The sequence below is a fragment of the Anolis carolinensis genome, chromosome 4 (genome assembly GCF_035594765.1).
Source record: "Anolis carolinensis isolate JA03-04 chromosome 4, rAnoCar3.1.pri, whole genome shotgun sequence".
In the NCBI taxonomy this organism is placed as follows: domain Eukaryota; kingdom Metazoa; phylum Chordata; class Lepidosauria; order Squamata; family Dactyloidae; genus Anolis; species Anolis carolinensis.
In genome coordinates, this window is record NC_085844.1 from 221911053 (window position 1) to 221928351 (window position 17299).

The window sequence follows — 17299 nt, forward strand, 5'->3', positions numbered from 1 at the left end:
AGTAATGAACTTTATTATTATTATTATTATTATTATTATTATTATTATTATTAATCTTTTATTTGTATTCTACCCTATCTCCCCTAGGGGACTCAGGGCAATTATTTTGAATGCTGCTAACAATTTGGGTCCTTTGTTCTTTATTACAGATGCACATGGCAGAACTGTTGGTATCCCATGGTGCAAGTTTGAGTGCCCGGACAGCCATGGATGAGATGCCAATAGGTGAATTGTAATTCTGTCCCCCTTGTAAAGTTCTATTCTTGGATAAATAGTGGAGACTTTCTTAGGCAGTCAGTTACATTAAAAAAAAACCAAGTCTCTTTCTGAGCTAATTGTTTAGCCTGTCACTTCCTTCAAAATGGCTCACTTCCATGTCAGAGAAAAGCTGCAGTTTTTAAAATAACTTTTTGCAATAAATTCTTCTATCCTTCATCATGTAAAAAGGGTCAGCATTGAATAAACACTGAAAATGATGACTCTAAAGGGGATTTATGGAATATGAAGGATTTCCACAACCAAAGAGTCTTCTAAGACTGCAAGTGAAAGATATATTAGGCCTTGTTTCTACTGATAAGATTATTCATTCAATGATACTTTATTGCAAGTTTGGTGTTTGTAGGTTAAAAATAGTTTGTAAAACTAAACTATAGTTTAGGAGGAGGTACCATAGAAGGGCAAAGTGTTCCTCCTTGTCCATTGTCATTATCTTTCAAATTCCTTTCTGCGGTTTAGTAAATAAGAAAAATACCATACACCTATGGGTTGTAAATGTAATTGTCCCTTGGAGTTTAGTTTTCCATGTTTCAACTGAGAAATGTGTCAAATGTGTTTTAAAAATGCAAACCTTGTGAGGAAATGCATTTAGAAATCAGTGATTTGTGATATACAGTATGTAGGTAGCTATGTTCGAAAACATGCAAATGTGAGTAGATCAATAGGTACCACTTCAGTGGGAAGGTAGTGGTGCTCCATACAGTCACCTTGGAGGTGTCTACAGACAACACTTAGAAATGGAGATGAGCACCACCCCCCAGAGTCGGACATGACTAGATTTAATGTCAGGGGAAACCTTGACCTTTACTAGGTAGGGAGACAGGCAGACTATGTTTCCTGGTATATAAGTCTCATATAATTAAAAAGTAAATTGAAATAGGAACAGAAGAGGCGAAATTAATGAATACAGATTTGTGCGTATCCTTTATATAGAAAGGGACATGGACTGGAAGTACACTGATCTTTGCATTCTTAACATCAGTGAATTTTCAAGGAAAGGTATGCTAAAACTGAACATGCTTATTGCATCTTTCCTGCAGTCCTCCTACATTGAACACAGTGGATGTTCATGACCTTGTAGTACTCGAGATAAATGCACCGTGTGAGCAGAACTTTAATTATCATGCCAGTTTCTCCCCTGAAGCATCATTTTCTCAGAGTCGCTCACCTCAAGGATTTGGTTTGCATTCATTTAGACCTCTGTGAAGAAGAGGAATTTAAGGTTCTACTCTTAGAACTGAAGCACAAGCATGACGTCATCATGAAATCTCAGATGAGACACAAGACCTCCTTGAGCCGGAGGACTTCCAGTACTGGAAGCAGAGGGTAAGTGAGCAAGACAATGTCCTGTTGCCTGGATACAAGCAGGTTCATATACAAGCAGGGCAAATATACATACTTGCAAGCTGCAACTGAGAATTATACTTGTGCTGCTTTATCTTTCACACATCAGTACAACTTGAAACAAATTACATAGTAATTTGTTTCATAAACTTAATGCATTCAAGTTACCTGTTTTTAAAAAACAAACAAACATCAGTACAACTTGATCTGTGTCATATTTCCCCGTCTTTTCTTGAAAATGGGGGAACACAACAACCCTGCATATTTTAAGCTGTAGAAGTGACTAGTTCTTACTTACCAGTGAGCTAATGCGATTGTTCAGAGATATGAACCTAAGCTTTTTTATTTAAACTTGGAGGTTGATTCTGTATAAAGTAGGAGGATTAAAAATTCAAATAGAATAGTTATGCTTAGACTGATGTGTTGGTGGGGAAGCATAGAAGCATTGTTGTTGTTACTGCTGCTGCATGCCTTCAATTTTTTAACTTATGTTGACCATAAAGCAAACCTATTACAAGGTTTTCTGGGGCTGAGAAGGTGTGATTTGCTCAGAGATTCAAATTCTGGTGTCCTGAGGCTATGCCACACTGCCTCCTAGAAGCATTAATCCTGGCAGCAAGTGGAAGTGTTTTCTAAAGGTACTGCCATTGCCAGGGGGGTTTGTGTGCAGGTACCATTTGGCAGATATTGAGTTGATGAGCAAGACTTCTTGTAAATTGATTTCACACAATTATGCCCAGTTGTATGAGCCTGAAGTCCAAATAAGGTTTTAGTCTGACTTCCTATTTCATAGACTAGTTTGGCCGTATGGGTCTAGCAGTGTGGATCTGAGATAAGAAAGTTGCTCTGCTACAGGAACTCTGAGAGACTAAAATCTGGTCACTTTGTTTACTGGGGTACACATAATTTTAATTGTAGGTTAATATATGCCACTATTACTGAACATGTTAGGCGGACCCGCGGTGGTGCAGTGGGTTAAACCCTTGCGCCTGCAGGACTGATGACTTGAAGGTTGGATTGCTGACCTGAAGATTGCCGGTTTGAATCCATCCCAGGGAAAGCACAGATGACCTCCCTCTATCAGCTCCATCTTCATGTGGGGACATAAGAGAAGCCTCCCACAAGGATGGCAAAATCACAAAAAAAAAAACCCAAAAAAACCATCTGGGCATCCCCTGGGCAATATCCCTTGCAGACAGCCAATTCTCTCAAACCAGAAGTGACTTGCAATTTCTCAAGTCACTCCTGGCAAAAAAAAAAACAACTAAGCATGTTGTTTTAGGAAATGATGGAAGGAAACCATGTTTGTTTCAAGCAGGTTATTAGGGAAGTTTCATCAGTATTAAAACAGAAGAAAGAGAAGAGATGGAAGGTGACAAGGGATGAATCATATGCCTAAGCAACTTTTTTGTTACAAATGGAGTTGAAATTTTATTGTGTGTGTGATATCCTTGTTGACTTATTTTGACCCCTTTGGTTTCATCGAGTTTTTTAAGGAAAGGAATACACACAGATTGTTTTCCTGGTTTGTTCCTCTGAAATATAGCCCACAGCACCTGATATTCATTGGCAGTCTCTCCCAAACAAGTACTAACTAGATCTGACCATGCTTAGCTTACAAGGTCTGCCAAAATCTAGTGGCTTTGACATATTTAGGCTCATTCCTGTCTTTTATTGCTCTTTGCCCCCTGTCCCCACATGGCTGAGAAGATGGGTTGCTGCAGCCTGCATTGAAATCCCTCTGGTCTAGACCATTTTATCTGACAGCAGAAATAATATCTGAGACAAAAATGTATGTTTGTCACTTTTCTTCTCCTGCATGATTTTTAACATCTTTTTCTGATGAGATTTTATAAGCTTACATAGTGCATTTTTTACATTTTGGTTGATCAATAAAGGTATCCTTCTTTTGTGGATTTGCTGTATTTTGCTGCTTGACCAACACAGCTACCCCTCAATATGCCAGTTAAGTTGATTATGAGGTTAAAGCTATGCATTTATTCTCAATCTTTGCACCTTGTGAGAAGGGTCAGAATTTACTTGCTGGCATGGAATGGAGGACATCTAGTGGCCACTTTTCATTACTGTATTCATCCATTGCTGTATTTTATTAAGGTGGGCAATTCTGGAAAAAGTGGTGATGAATGCACCCCTTATTATGAGATATGGCATTTAAAACAGATAAGAGGGAAATTTGAATAACCTATGACACAATACATCCAGTCTGAATATGAAAGGTATACAGTGAAGAAAGGTGACAGAAAGAAAATCAATGCATTTGAAACGAGGTGCTGGAGGAGAGTTCTACAGATTTCCATGGAGTGCTAAAAGACAATGAATGGAGATTAATATTAATCATGTGAGAGGCTTAGATAGAAGACAAGATAATTAAAATCTTTGGACTTATCATGAGATGAAGGAACTCATTTGAAAGGGCAATTATGTTTGGTGAAGTGGAAGGCAATTGGAAAAAAAGATCACCACACTACAGGTGGATTGATTCAGGAAGCTGTGCCTATGAGTTTGCTCTTAGAGGTCTCTCATTCATAGGGTTCCTATATGTTAAAGTCAAATTGATGGAAATGCCAAAAGCGACAGGAGGTTGGAATTAAGAGGCAAAAGAAAGCCTACTGCACAAGTTATAGCAGATGCAGGCAACTTTGACAATGAGGGCCACATTTTCACTGAGCATCCATTTCTGCTTTTGATTGGGAATTAGGGGTTGCTGAGTGTTCCTTAGTGTCCCTAAATCACCATTCTGAGAGCTCTCCAGGAGTTGATTGAAGAAAGGTTGTTGTCTCAAGATGCTTGTTGTCACAGGACAGTTTTTCCTGACATAGGCCAGTGAAAATGAGATAATACGTGAAAGAAATTGTGTATGTGCATGCATGCATGTATACATAGAAATCAGTATGAAAATTACTGCACAAACAGCTATATCTGACATTAGGTAGTAGCTATCCTGAATAGCCTGACTTCATTTTCAGATTAATACATTTTATTTGCATTGTTGGACTTAAACCGAGAGATTGGCCCAAGGTCACCCAAGAAACTTTATGGCTGCATGGAGATTTGAACCCAAGTTTGAGATTTTCTCCTTGGGAATTGGAAATGCTTTTTAATAAATAAAATATATGTTCAACAAAAATAATGCATAAGCCATATAAAACCATAGTTCATGTGTGATCTCAGAATAGTTTCACTTAATGATCTCATGAAAGTTTCAGTGATAATTATGTATTTTAATGTTCTCTTTACTGAGTAATAATTAGGTGACTTTTCATGTCTATTAATAAATCCTGAAGGTAAATATGAACAACATTGTGAAGGTTCTTAAAATATTTTGAAATTGGCCTTCACACTGAGAGGGCCGATGTAAAAGAATGTCCATTCCATTTCATTAATTGTCCTCTTAGTAATTCTTTTTCTCCTTATGTATTTTCTTTAGGAAAGTGGTACGGAGGGCAAGTCTTTCTGACAGAACAAACCTTTACAGGAAGGAGTATGAAAAGGAGGCAATTATCTGGCAGCAAATAGAAGCTTCAGAAGAGCAAAGAACGTCTGATTATACTGGGGACATCCGGGAGACTTACTCCAACCAAGAGAACGCAAATCCAGTAAGAGAAAAAGTATTGACTTACTATTGTTTGTGTAAAGATTAAGGCATTTCCAGGCAGGAAACTATGGCAGCCCAAACGAGTATGCTAACAAATAATACCACACAATACAAATTCCAGTATTCAAATCAAGCAAATCATTGGGTACACTTCCAAAATTCCTTGTCAGACTCAGGCTGATGTTCCCCAACTTTCTTGGATAAATTATGCTAAACACAAGAAAGAGTGTAAGGACAGTCTTCTATATAAGCCATCTTAAACCTATTTTTACACCTATCAGAATATAATAGAGCAGGCTTCCCCAACCTGGTGCCTTCTGGATGTATTAGGCTGCAGCCATTATAATTCCAGCCAACATCATTGATGGCTGTGCTGCCTGGTGAAGATGGAAGCTGTAGGCCAATTCAGCATTAAGATTATAGTGAATGTATGGCCCATGGAAGCCAGTAAACACAGGCAAAGTATTGATCTAACAGAAGTTGGAAAGTCATGGCTTTATTTCTGCATTTTTTGTTTTGTTTCAGAACTCTACAGGAGATATGTCCCTAGTCCTTCCAGAGCTGGTAACCAAAAGCACACAATGTGACTCCGACACTTTGCTCCAAAATGGACTCAATTTATCCTCTCCTACTTACCAATACTCTGTTCCCAATGGAGATGTTTGGAAGATGCATTCTGCTTTGGACAATGATGTAAGCCAAACATTGCCCTATGATTCTCCTGCAGTCCCTGACTCTCAGCAAATCTGGGGTGGTTACAAAGAAAGGAGTCATCAAACCCTCTCTGAACTGAAACGGCAGCGAGCAGCTGCCAAACTTCTCAACCACCCCTTCATCAGTACGCACTTTGGTAGCAACGTGGGAAGCACAGCAGAAAATGGGGGAGAAGCAAAAGAGCACCTGATTACCTCCAGGACTCCTACTTACACATCCAATGGAACTTCAGTTTATTACACAGTATCAAGTGGTGACCCACCTCTCTTAAAATTCAAAGCTCCCATGGAAGAAATGGAGGAGAAAGTTCATGGGTGTTGTAGGATCTCTTGATCTAAATTCATTCCTCACTGGTGTAGATACCAAATTTGGGTGGGCATGATGCATCCATTACTGAATTTTGGTTGTTACCACTGCTAAATGGGAGAACCTGGATTGCTCATCCCAGGCCAGGCTCTACCAGGCTTATTCATTCATAGTACCTTACTTTGCTATGGCAATTCCATTGAAATCAAGCAAGTACAGGCAAGAAAGAGAAGTTCATGGGAAAAATTCCTTTTTATAAACTAGTGTGAAAGAAATGGATTATACATCTTGTCTAATTTAGAATCTCCTTGCACCGCCATGCTCCTGAAAACTGGAATTTTGGGAACACAAAATCTCTAATCACATCCTTGGTTTGCCACTATCAATGGTATGTGATTAGAATCCAGCACTTTTATAAGCAGAGTTGGACTGTAGAAAGACCCAGTTTTGCCTGCACAAATGTGAGGTTTCTGCATGCAGGAGATATATGCACTTTAACAACAAGTCTGAAAGTTTAGCCTGTTATGAAAGAATACATTTGTGACATTATCGTATTGCCAATTTTGAGCCATTATTTACTGCAATACTCTTTACATAAAAACAGATGTAGGTCTTGTCTGCAAGCTTCCACCCTTTCATAAAATGAAAGGATATTCTTAGCTCTTTAGAGGAGTAATACTATTAAAAGGAGTTTATGGTCAATGTATAATATTCTTCACCAGTAATCCTTTTATTTTGCACTTGTACAGATTCTATTTTCTCAATTCAGTTTTATCATATTTCATCAGAGAATTATGGGCTTTGATTTTCTCCAAAGCTGTTAGGAAGGTTCTTCTCTGACTCAAACTAACTTTATTTCTCACCATGCTATGTTTTTCATTTGCCTGCATTGCGATACCTATGAGATAATTTAAAATAGTTCTTGAATATTAATGTATGTGATTTACCTATTTTTGGAACATTTTACTGTTGTTTTTCATGTATTTCTCTTTATATTTATCACTGTTTGTTTTTCCCTCAGCATTTCTTTCTGCTAAGACCAATAAAGGAATTTGGTGGGCAGAATTTTTAAGTTTGAAAATATTTACTTTAACAAATGTTGGTAGTTACACATAATGGAAAATGTGTAACTACCTACAGCAGAGGACAGCATTGTGTCTTCTATAGCATATAATCCCACTCACATGGATACTCTTTCTACTGGACAAAAGCCATCTATCAATACTTTTAGGATACACTTATAGAGGGCACTAAAGCCAAGGGCTGGAAGTATATTCTACACTCACAAATAAATGTGTGCCCTTGTACATTGCAAGCTTTGCACATTTTATGTTGCTGGTAACACCACTGGTCTTTGAAAGCTTTTAACATGTTACTGTTTTGCACTTCACGTCAATCTTTTATTCATGCCAAAAACATTAAGTCCCTCTACAGAGCTCTTCTGAAATGCTTCTTATCTGCACATTTCTACTATCTTATTTTTTGAAGCTTAGATTTAGAATTTTTTCTCTAATCACCAAAGTAGCAGCCATTTGGCAAATGACTGAGGCCTAGCTTTTTCTAAATAGCAAAACCAAGATTTATCTTCCAAAATAGGCATGTTTTCCTGTTGACTGAGGTAGAGAAAGTGAGATTCTCCAGATGTAGCTGACCTGCAGCTGTAAGCATTCTTTACCACTGGATATGTTGGGTAGGAAAATGGTCACTAAACCCTCTGTATCCTGGCCAAAGGAGTATAATTAGCAGGGCTGTTTCAGCAGTGTGAATCTCCTTTTGCAGAAATTCATTGAAGCATAGCTGGAGACAGAGAAGTAAAAGAAAAGAAAAGAAAAGAAAATATTACAAGGCATAATTCCAGTATTTTCCAAACTTTGGTCCTTCAGATGCTTGGGATTTTAGCTCCCAGGATTTCCCCAGCATTTGAGCCAAGCTGATTAGGACTCCTGAGAAGTAAAATCCAAAACATCTGGAGGATCAAAGTGTGAGAACTACATTATTCAGTCCATTCTACAGACATCCCTTCCAGCACAGTTATCCAGGTTCACTCCATACTTTGCTTGTCCAGGTAGTATATTTCATACCTTGAATTTTGAAAAACAGTCAAAAAGTCAAAGAATTGTCCTGTGGTAGAAATATTTTTAGTATGATGATTTCCTTGACTGCTTCTTATACATCTTGCACAAAAATCAAGATATTTGACTATTCAATTGTTACATTCTTCACCTAAGTTTTTTCCCCCATAAATGGATCCAACTTTTACTTACTTACTTAGTCAATCCCTCGTGGGTGAGTATAATTGCATTCCAATTGGTGAGTTTGTAGGTGGCTGTAGAGACCTATTATTAATCTGCATGTTCTTTCGCAGTGAGGGTATCGGTTTCCAGATGGAAAGTGGTCCCAATCGAGGTTGGCTTGATGCATCTTCCTCTTGACACAATTCTCTTTTTTGCCCTCTATTTGTGCCTCTTCAAATTCCACAGCACTGCTGGTAACAGCTGACCTCCAGTTAGAATGCTCAAGGGTGAGCTTCCCAGTTCTCGTTGTCTATGCCACAGTTTTTAAGGCTTTAAGCCCATCTTCAAATCTCTTTTCCTATCCACCAACATTCTATTTTCCATTCTTGAGGTGAGAGTATAGTAACTGCTTTGGGAGATGGTGATCAGGCATTTGGACAATGTGGTAAGTCCAGCAAAGTTGATGCGAAGGATCATTACTTCAAATGCTGATGATCTCTGCTTCTTCCAGCACACTGACATTTGTTCACCTGTCTTCCCAAGAAATTTGCAGGATTTTTTGGAGGCAACGTTGATGGAATCAGTCCAGAAGTCGAGTGTGATGTCTGTAGACAGTCCATGTTTGCAGGCATATAACAGGGTTGGGAGGACAGTAGCTTTATAAGCAAGCATCTTGGTATCCCTACAAATGTTCAGATCCTCAAACACTCCTTCATTTGGAAAAATGCTGCACTCACAGAGCTCAGGCAGTGTTGTATTTCAGTGACAATGTTGACTTTTGTGGATATGTGGCTGTCAAGGTAGAGAAAATGGACAACAATTTCTAATGTTACACCATTAAGCTGTATTTCTGGCATTGCAGATGGATTGGCTGGTGCCTGCTGGAAGAGCACTTTGGTTTTCTCAATGTTTCTCAAAAGAGGCCAAGCTTTCTGTATGCTTCTGCAAAGGTGTTTAGACTGGCTTGTAGGTCTTATTCTGAGTAAGCACAGACTATGTTATCATCAGCATATTGGAGTTCTATAACAGACATTGTGACCTTGGTTTTGGCTTTCAGACTGCCGAGGATAAATTGCTTGCCATATGTTTGATAGATGTTTTCCACGCTGGTGGGAAGCTTCCCATCAACAAGGTGCAGTATCATAGTGATGAAGATGGAGAATAAGGTTGGGGCAACAATACATCCCTGTTTGACACCTGATTCCACCTTAAATTAATCATTGTGTGAGCCATTGTTGTCCAAAACTGTTGCCATTATGTCATCATGGCGGAGCCGCAGGATGTTCACAAATTTGTCAAGGCATCCGATTTTTTGGAGGATGGTCCAGAGAGCGCTGTGATTCACTGTGCCGAATGCCTTTGCAAGGTCAATGAATGCTATGTACAAATGCAGATTTTGTTCCCTGCATTTTTCTTGGAGCTGTTGTGCAGTGAAGATTATATCCACTGTTCCTCTGGAGGGGTGGAAGCCATTCTGGGATTCTGAGAGGATGTCTTCTGAGATAGGTAAAAGGCAGTTTGCAAGGATACTAGCAAGGATTTCCCCAGTGGAGGTTAGAAAAGAGATATCTTAATAGTTTCCACAGCCTCTTCTCTCCTTTTTTTGAAAAAAGTGACAATGGTGGTGTCTTTGAAGTCTGCTGGCACTTTTAAAGAGTCACTGATCATAATGTGTAATTGGAACACTGCATAGCAGAAGGACCCACCCTGTACAACAGCTGTGAAAGAAAGGACACAACTGGTTTCAAATACACATTTTCCTCCAAAGTCCCTGTATAGGTTTCAATTTATTATATTCCAGCTATCTGTCTTTTAGATATTCAGCTTTTCCTGACCTGATGCTCATCTTTAATTTCAACTTACAATGTTGTAACCACCACTTGCTTGGGATTTAGCACTGTGTGCTGTTGTCTAGGATCTGTGCCATTTGCTTCACTGCTCATTCTTCTTTTCACTGGTTTCTTTCTGGAGGGATGCAGGGAGCCCTTTTTACCTGGTGTCAAGCTAAACTGAATTAGTCCCTGTCAATGTCTACAATGAGCCTTCTGCCTCCCATGAGACACCTAGGCTACGTTCTTTCACTTGCCACATTCTTGCCTCTCCTGATGATGGGTGGCAGCTCCTAGAAGCTTTGTGTGAGGCCTGTTTCTGCCCAACTGGTGGCTGAGGCAATGTCAGGGAACATCATCATCATCATCATCATTTAATTACTTATTAATTGCCCTCCATCCAAGATGCTCTAGGCGATTTACAAGATAAAATTGTAAAGAATAAAAATACATACATACAAATATTGATAAAATTAACATAGATCAAAAGCTCTAATAAAGAGCCAGGCAGTCTTTGCTTCTCAGATAGCAGGTTTGATGCTGTGCCAAGCATCTTGGGTGGTATCTTTCCTCACCATCGTGTTTTTTTCCTGAGGTTCCATAAATAACCTTTCCCTCTCCATACCATATTTTCTATTCCCCACTGTGGCTCACAACAACTCTTGACCGCACAGTGGCTTTATATTAGCAATTTATTTAAATAATGGTTTTAAGTTCTTGACAACATGTAAATATAAGAATTCTATACCCACTGAATAAACAAAGCAACAGAAGCAAATGAAGAGAGTAAAACAAAAGTATTCAGTAGCACAATTAGAAATGAAGAAATTATCCTTCCAAAGCTTTACTAAAAAGGACATCTTAATATGGCACCTACACACACACAAAGTCTCTAATGGATTTGTTGGGGATGGTGATGCCAAAGAAATAGAATTGCTGATGAGAAGGCATTCTCTCTGATATCCACCATCTCATCTCACTAGACAGTGTTATATTCATTTCTTCTCCCAAGGAACTAGTTCTGGAGCTGATGAAGAGGGTAGATTTTTAGTACCTGTATCAAACCATAATTTCTAGGAATTAAGGCTTGAGATGTGTGGGAATCATGATAGTAAAATGCACATAGCACAATGTGCTCGCCTTTTTCATTCTCTTCCCATCTTTTTAAAAAGAAAAAATGCAGCTTAGGACACACACAAAAAAAACCCACTTTCAATGTGACTTTCACCCGTTAGTAGAGTTTACAAACAGGTGAAGATGAGTGAGAATCAATGAACTGATTCTAGTCCACAAGTTGTTGACTGTTGGTTTCTACTGCGTTTCCAGAGAAGGAAGAAATAATTGCAACCAATGGGCACAAATATGGTATCAGACCCTGGCACACTGAGTTGTTTGCCAGTTTTCTGCATCAGACTGAGACAAAACATGGCTACTTAAAAGTATATAGAAAGCATTGTGTAGGGTAGAAATAGTCCTGTAAGATTTTTTGTGTCAAGTTGTTATGAAAAACATTAACCCATGATTACAGCAATCTTACCAGGCATCTAGAATAGTTTCCCTGCTAAGCAAATCTTATTTGGCAGGCAAACTACATTGCTGTTTTTGCAAACTTTATATCTTACAATGAACTTGCTCTATTCACATATTACACTACATGTGTGTTTACGGTGTTATATACATTTTCAGATGTGAGAAGTTTGGTATTGTACCTGTATTCATTACTGATTTCTATCTAGATATAAGAACTGCAAGGTCCAGATTACTGCAGTGGTTACACAGCAAATTTGTTCATGCTGTATGTCCACATGTTCAGATATCTGTGAGATATCGCTATCACAAAACATTGTAAGTCTGCAATCTGATCTATTTTTACCTGGGAGCAAGCTCTTCTCAACCTTGTAGGACTTATTTCCATGTAAAGGTAAATAGGAATAAACTGTAACACCATTACCATTTACTTTAAATTAATTACATATATTGATTGTTACAAAGTCTAAACATTTATACCAGAGAATATATAAATTGGCAGGGTATTCTATTCACTCCACAGTGCTAGAGGAGGATTTACCATCTCTACTAATCTGTGATAAGTAGAGCACTTTGAAATGGCATTGCTTTTTCATCTGGTGGTCCTGGGGATAAATGAGAGGACACAGCTACACTATGAATCCAACCTGTTTTTAAATCTGGATTAATTGCTATGACCTTGCTAAGAAAACTAGGTTAGTATTCTGAATTTTGATTGGCAGAGTGAGCAGTTGTAATTCTCTGGGTTTTTGAAGAGAGAGCACCATGGCATTTAAACCCATTTGTTTTCTGGTGCAGCCATGTCCAATATGTGTGGTGGCATTCAAGAAAAATAAGTAGACTGACATCCTGTTAATGATTCCCCTTTTAGCTGCTGCAGGCTCCACTCCATGACCATTGAGCGGCCAATGCAGAAGCATCTTGCTTATGCAACTTTAGCTAAATGTATAACACTGACCTCACCTACTGGAATCTCCAAAAGACTTAGCAGATAATATCTACATTCTGTATCTGGCTATACTATAGCCATTATAGGGGCATAGCCCGATAATTCTCTAAAATCTCCTCTTTCCCACTGGTCATGGAATATATGTTTCAACAGCTAAGAGCTGAGTTCTAGAGGTGATAAAATGGGAAAGATATTATAGTTCCACCTGTGTGGAGCTTTATGGTACATCTCCTAGTACAGGATCTTGGCAATGATTATGATCTTGTAAGAACACAGGCTCTAGCAATTCTAGACAATTTTTAAAAAGCTATAGAAAAATGTATTTTTTCTAATTTCAGGGCGTGTGGGGTTTCAAGGGGGGAAATCATTTGCACTTTATATATCTGCAGTCACTTTCTTAATTTAGGAAACATGAAACTGTATTATGTACAGGCAGAATCCTATTGGTGATTTATACAGATACGACAAGACCAACAATCATATTTTTGCAAGATCGCATAAGGATGATATCCTAATCAGTAATGCATAAGAAATATTGCATCTGCTCAAGCAGTCACACTTTTTCTACACTTTCCCCATGTCACTTGGTGGCTGAGAAATAACTATACCATTGCATCATAGGCCTGCACAAGGCACTGCCAGTTGTTCTATTACATGATAGTGTAATCCAGTATAATTTTAGCATACAGGACTCCTGTATCCACAGTTGCATTTATCTGCATCCAACAAAATATGTCCACTCTAGGTATTTTCTAGGTTCTTCATCATAACTCTATGGTATTCTTTGGCTGGAAGTCATTTAATTGGGTTCAGCTGTGGTTTTGTATATCCACACAAAGTCTGGGAACATTTCCGCCATGGATGTGGAATGTACTGTAGTGTGTTTCTGTCACAGCTTTGTCAATTCACTTTATTGAATCATCACATAGGATCTTGTCCAATAACTTGGTTTACTTATAAAAGTATAACATAGATGTATTAAAATTAAAAGTGTGGTCTTATTCAAAGAAATATGAAATTGGCCATTTTGTTTAATTTTTAAAAATGACCTTTGCGGGGAGCCATTTGTGTCAATTTAGCTAAATAGCAAAGGTACTGAGAAACCCTGTTACTTGGTTGCAAAGATGTGCATTGGGACAATGGCAAGAGTATTCTGTACGATCCTCCAGGTGTTTTGGACTTCAGTTCCCAGAATTCCTGACTATTGGACAAACTGGTTAGGGGTTCTGGGAGCTGGAGTCTCAAGCACCTGGAGGGCCAGAGGTTGTGCAGGCCTGCTGTACACACTGGTGCCCAATGCATATCGATTGCACTGTGCTTCAGTCCCATAGTTGGCTCTGTTACATAGTAATCTAACAGCCGGATATGGATGTTATAAAACTACCCCAATCTGATTTCCACAAATGCAATTCCATTTACTAATATGTAACTTCCACAAAATATTCCAGTCTTTCTTTTTTGTTACAAAGTGAGTACAGATAGCAGAACTCTTAAGAAATCTAATATCTAGCATCTCTTTATGAGAAGCAGACAAGAGATAAAAGTTTAGATTAAAAAACAAAATCAAGATAAGAAACAATATAAGAACTCCAAGTATTCTTTACCTCTGGCTGGGGATGCTGGGAAATGCACTCCAACAATACCTTGAAGGTCAAACAATTCCCTCCCATGAACTAACCCCAGTTGTTAGTATGATCTAGTGTACAGTCATTAAATCAAGTGCTAAATTGTAACTACACACTTAAGTATGTATATCCCATTTACTACTTGGGCTCACTCCAGCCTCCCAATGTTGACTCCTTTCTCAAATAACACCCCCTACTCAAATTATTCTTCAAAAGTCCTGTGTGTATTGATTATGAGCATAAGTCTACTGTGCCCTCAGCTGGAGAGGAAAGGATATTACACATTATTGTTTCCAAGATGTTTTATGCAGGAACCATGCATACCAAAATAATCAGCAATTTGTGAAGGCATCCTTTTACATAACATCAGTGATCCCTTCCCACATTTTCTAAAAATTACTATGCTGTTACAGTTAACAGGGAACTGTAGAAATTATGCATGTATGTTGTGTATTTGTATCTCACATTCTTAAAAAAGAGGGAGGGGGTGCTAAGAAATTTGCAGCCAAAAGTACTTCCATATAGGTTTCCACCAATGTGCTGGTGCTTCATTGTGCATTTTTCTTGCATGTGTCTCTACAGACTGGAAACGTTGATAGAGATTTAATAGTTTCTGATCCCTACATGTTGTGGCATGGGATATGTGGTGTGGCATGGGACATGTGGCTTTTCATCTGCTCAACCTAGGCATTAAGAGAATACTCACACCACATTGATGTGAGGTCAAATCACTTCACCAAAGTGGATTTTTCTCCCTGTGCAGCAAATGAACTATCTACTGAGGAAATCAAATCTTTTATCGACCATAAATACCATTTATGGTGATCATTTCAAATATAACCTCTCCAGCAGGCTTATCCCAGTAACTGTTTCTTACTTACAGTATGCCTTATTAGTTGTGCCCATAAGAAGAGTTTAGATTTACCAAAGGCTGAAGCAAAAACTGCAATCACATTAGTGATGACAAAGATTGTAGGTGGTTGCCATCCTTAGGGACATCTTCAAAATCTCTGGAAGCTTTTGTAAATTTGTACAAATGTCATAAAATCAGATCGTCGATTAGTTATCCTGATTTAAGAAACTTGCTCAAGAGCTAAGGTTTTTCTACAAAAGCATACTATTGTTTGGCTACATTTCCAACGTCAAATACAGGTTTCTTTTGATACATTCAACTTTTATTTCGATAACTGTTTCAAGCCACACAATTCCCCTTAGTCTTAAATAGAGTGAGACATGGATTGCAATCTGCATATCTGCATAGACAAGAGCAGTCTGATTAAGTGGACTTATGAGACTAATTAGATGGTAACATATTTGGATCCAATTTTCCAACGTTGCTTATAAAGTAGAAAGGAAAAAATGCTGATAAAATGGTCTATGATTTGACAATGACATTTGGAACATGTCAACAGCTTGATCAGTCATTTGTAATAACTTGACTGTATGGATCTTTATGACTGCTGTACAATTTTTTACATTGTGTTTGTTGGGATTAATGAAGGAGGGAGGGAAGAACACCTATATATTAGCAGCATTTTGTATAAATATGTTGTTTCCCCTACAGAAATTAATATATTACACCTTAAAAAGAAAGATTATTTGATATTTTATGAAATCAAGTTCGTATTGCTGTATGTATGAAAAGATAGTGACTTATTGACCTGTTGTCAAACTGTATTGAGAATCCAAAGGCAAAAGGGAACTGTCACAGTATTAGTTTCTGTCTTTGGTTTACAGAACAAATTTTAAATCAAAATATTAAATTTCTTTTATTAACATGATTGCGGTTGGGTCTTGATTCTTTGTGCATTTTGGACAAAGAAGAACCAATATATTCAGGCAATTTTGTTTACCTCACATACAAACTACAGCTTCCTTTAAGACAGTGGTTCTCAACCTGTGGGTCCCCAGGTGTTTTGGCCTTCAACTCCCAGAAATCCTAAGAGCTGGTAAATTGGCTGGGATTTCTAAGAGTTGTTGGCCAATACACCAGGGGACCCACAGGTTGAGAACAACTGCTAACACATACATAATAGACTTTGATGGTCATACGTTATAGACTGAAAGTACAAGGTGCAATAATAACTTTCCACACCTTAATGTGAACGAGGCCTAAGCACATATAGCTGCATGCATGTACAGTTCTTTTACCGAGTGAGGCTCATGAAACAAGCAGTGCTTCTGATACCCCAATTTGGTAGGAATACTCTTGATCAATCCTCTGTCATCCTACTTTTTTTAAAAAAAAATAGGTATCACTTTTTCATTTTCTTAACTTACTTCAATTGCTGCATACTGAGTTCTACTCCTAGCAACTCTACTGAGCTTGGTCACCGGTCAGGAATTCTGAGAGCTTAAGTCCCAAACACCTGGAGGAATACAGGTTTATCATGAACAAGGATTCCCAAACTTATTTGATTGACTCCCCCCCCCCTTTAAAAAATTACCTGGCACCTCCCTGAAAATCTACCTTTTACAAAAAACCAGCATGATGCAGTGACAAATTTGCATTCTTTTATGTATCTATATTTTTACCTAAGTGCTACAACGCAGTAAAGAAAGCTGTTGTAAATTACACCTTGAAGCTTGAAATTAGAAAATTATTTATTAAAATTAACTATATTAGGAAGAACAGCATCAACCAAACTATGGGACTTGTAACTTAGCTGTTTCCCCTGGATTGAATCCTGAAACCCAGGTCTTGTTCCTGAGATCTTGTATTGCATTCTGATGGACCTTGGAAACTTGCTGTGTTTCTGTTCTAACTTGGAACCCTGTATCTGAGTTTGGAATGACTACTTGGCTTGACTCCTGGACTAGAAAACTGATGCCAGAGGAAGTACAGACACAAGATCAGCCAATGGAGTTGGAGGTGGAGA

At 38.3% G+C, this 17299-nt stretch overlaps 1 protein-coding gene across 3 annotated transcripts in view; it reads left to right on the forward strand.

The window, feature by feature from the left end:
• Positions 1-16201, forward strand: part of ppp1r16b (protein phosphatase 1 regulatory subunit 16B) — a 160700-nt gene extending 144499 nt beyond the window's left edge. For all 3 annotated transcript variants that reach the window (XM_003220586.4, XM_062978852.1, XM_062978853.1), the window contains exons 8-11: positions 150-225; positions 1473-1602; positions 5069-5237; positions 5762-16201. In XM_003220586.4, the coding sequence (XP_003220634.1) occupies positions 150-225; positions 1473-1602; positions 5069-5237; positions 5762-6283 (897 nt within the window). In that variant the 3' untranslated portion in view covers positions 6284-16201. The remainder of the gene's footprint in view (positions 1-149; positions 226-1472; positions 1603-5068; positions 5238-5761) is intronic.
• The last annotated feature ends 1098 nt before the right edge of the window (positions 16202-17299 follow it).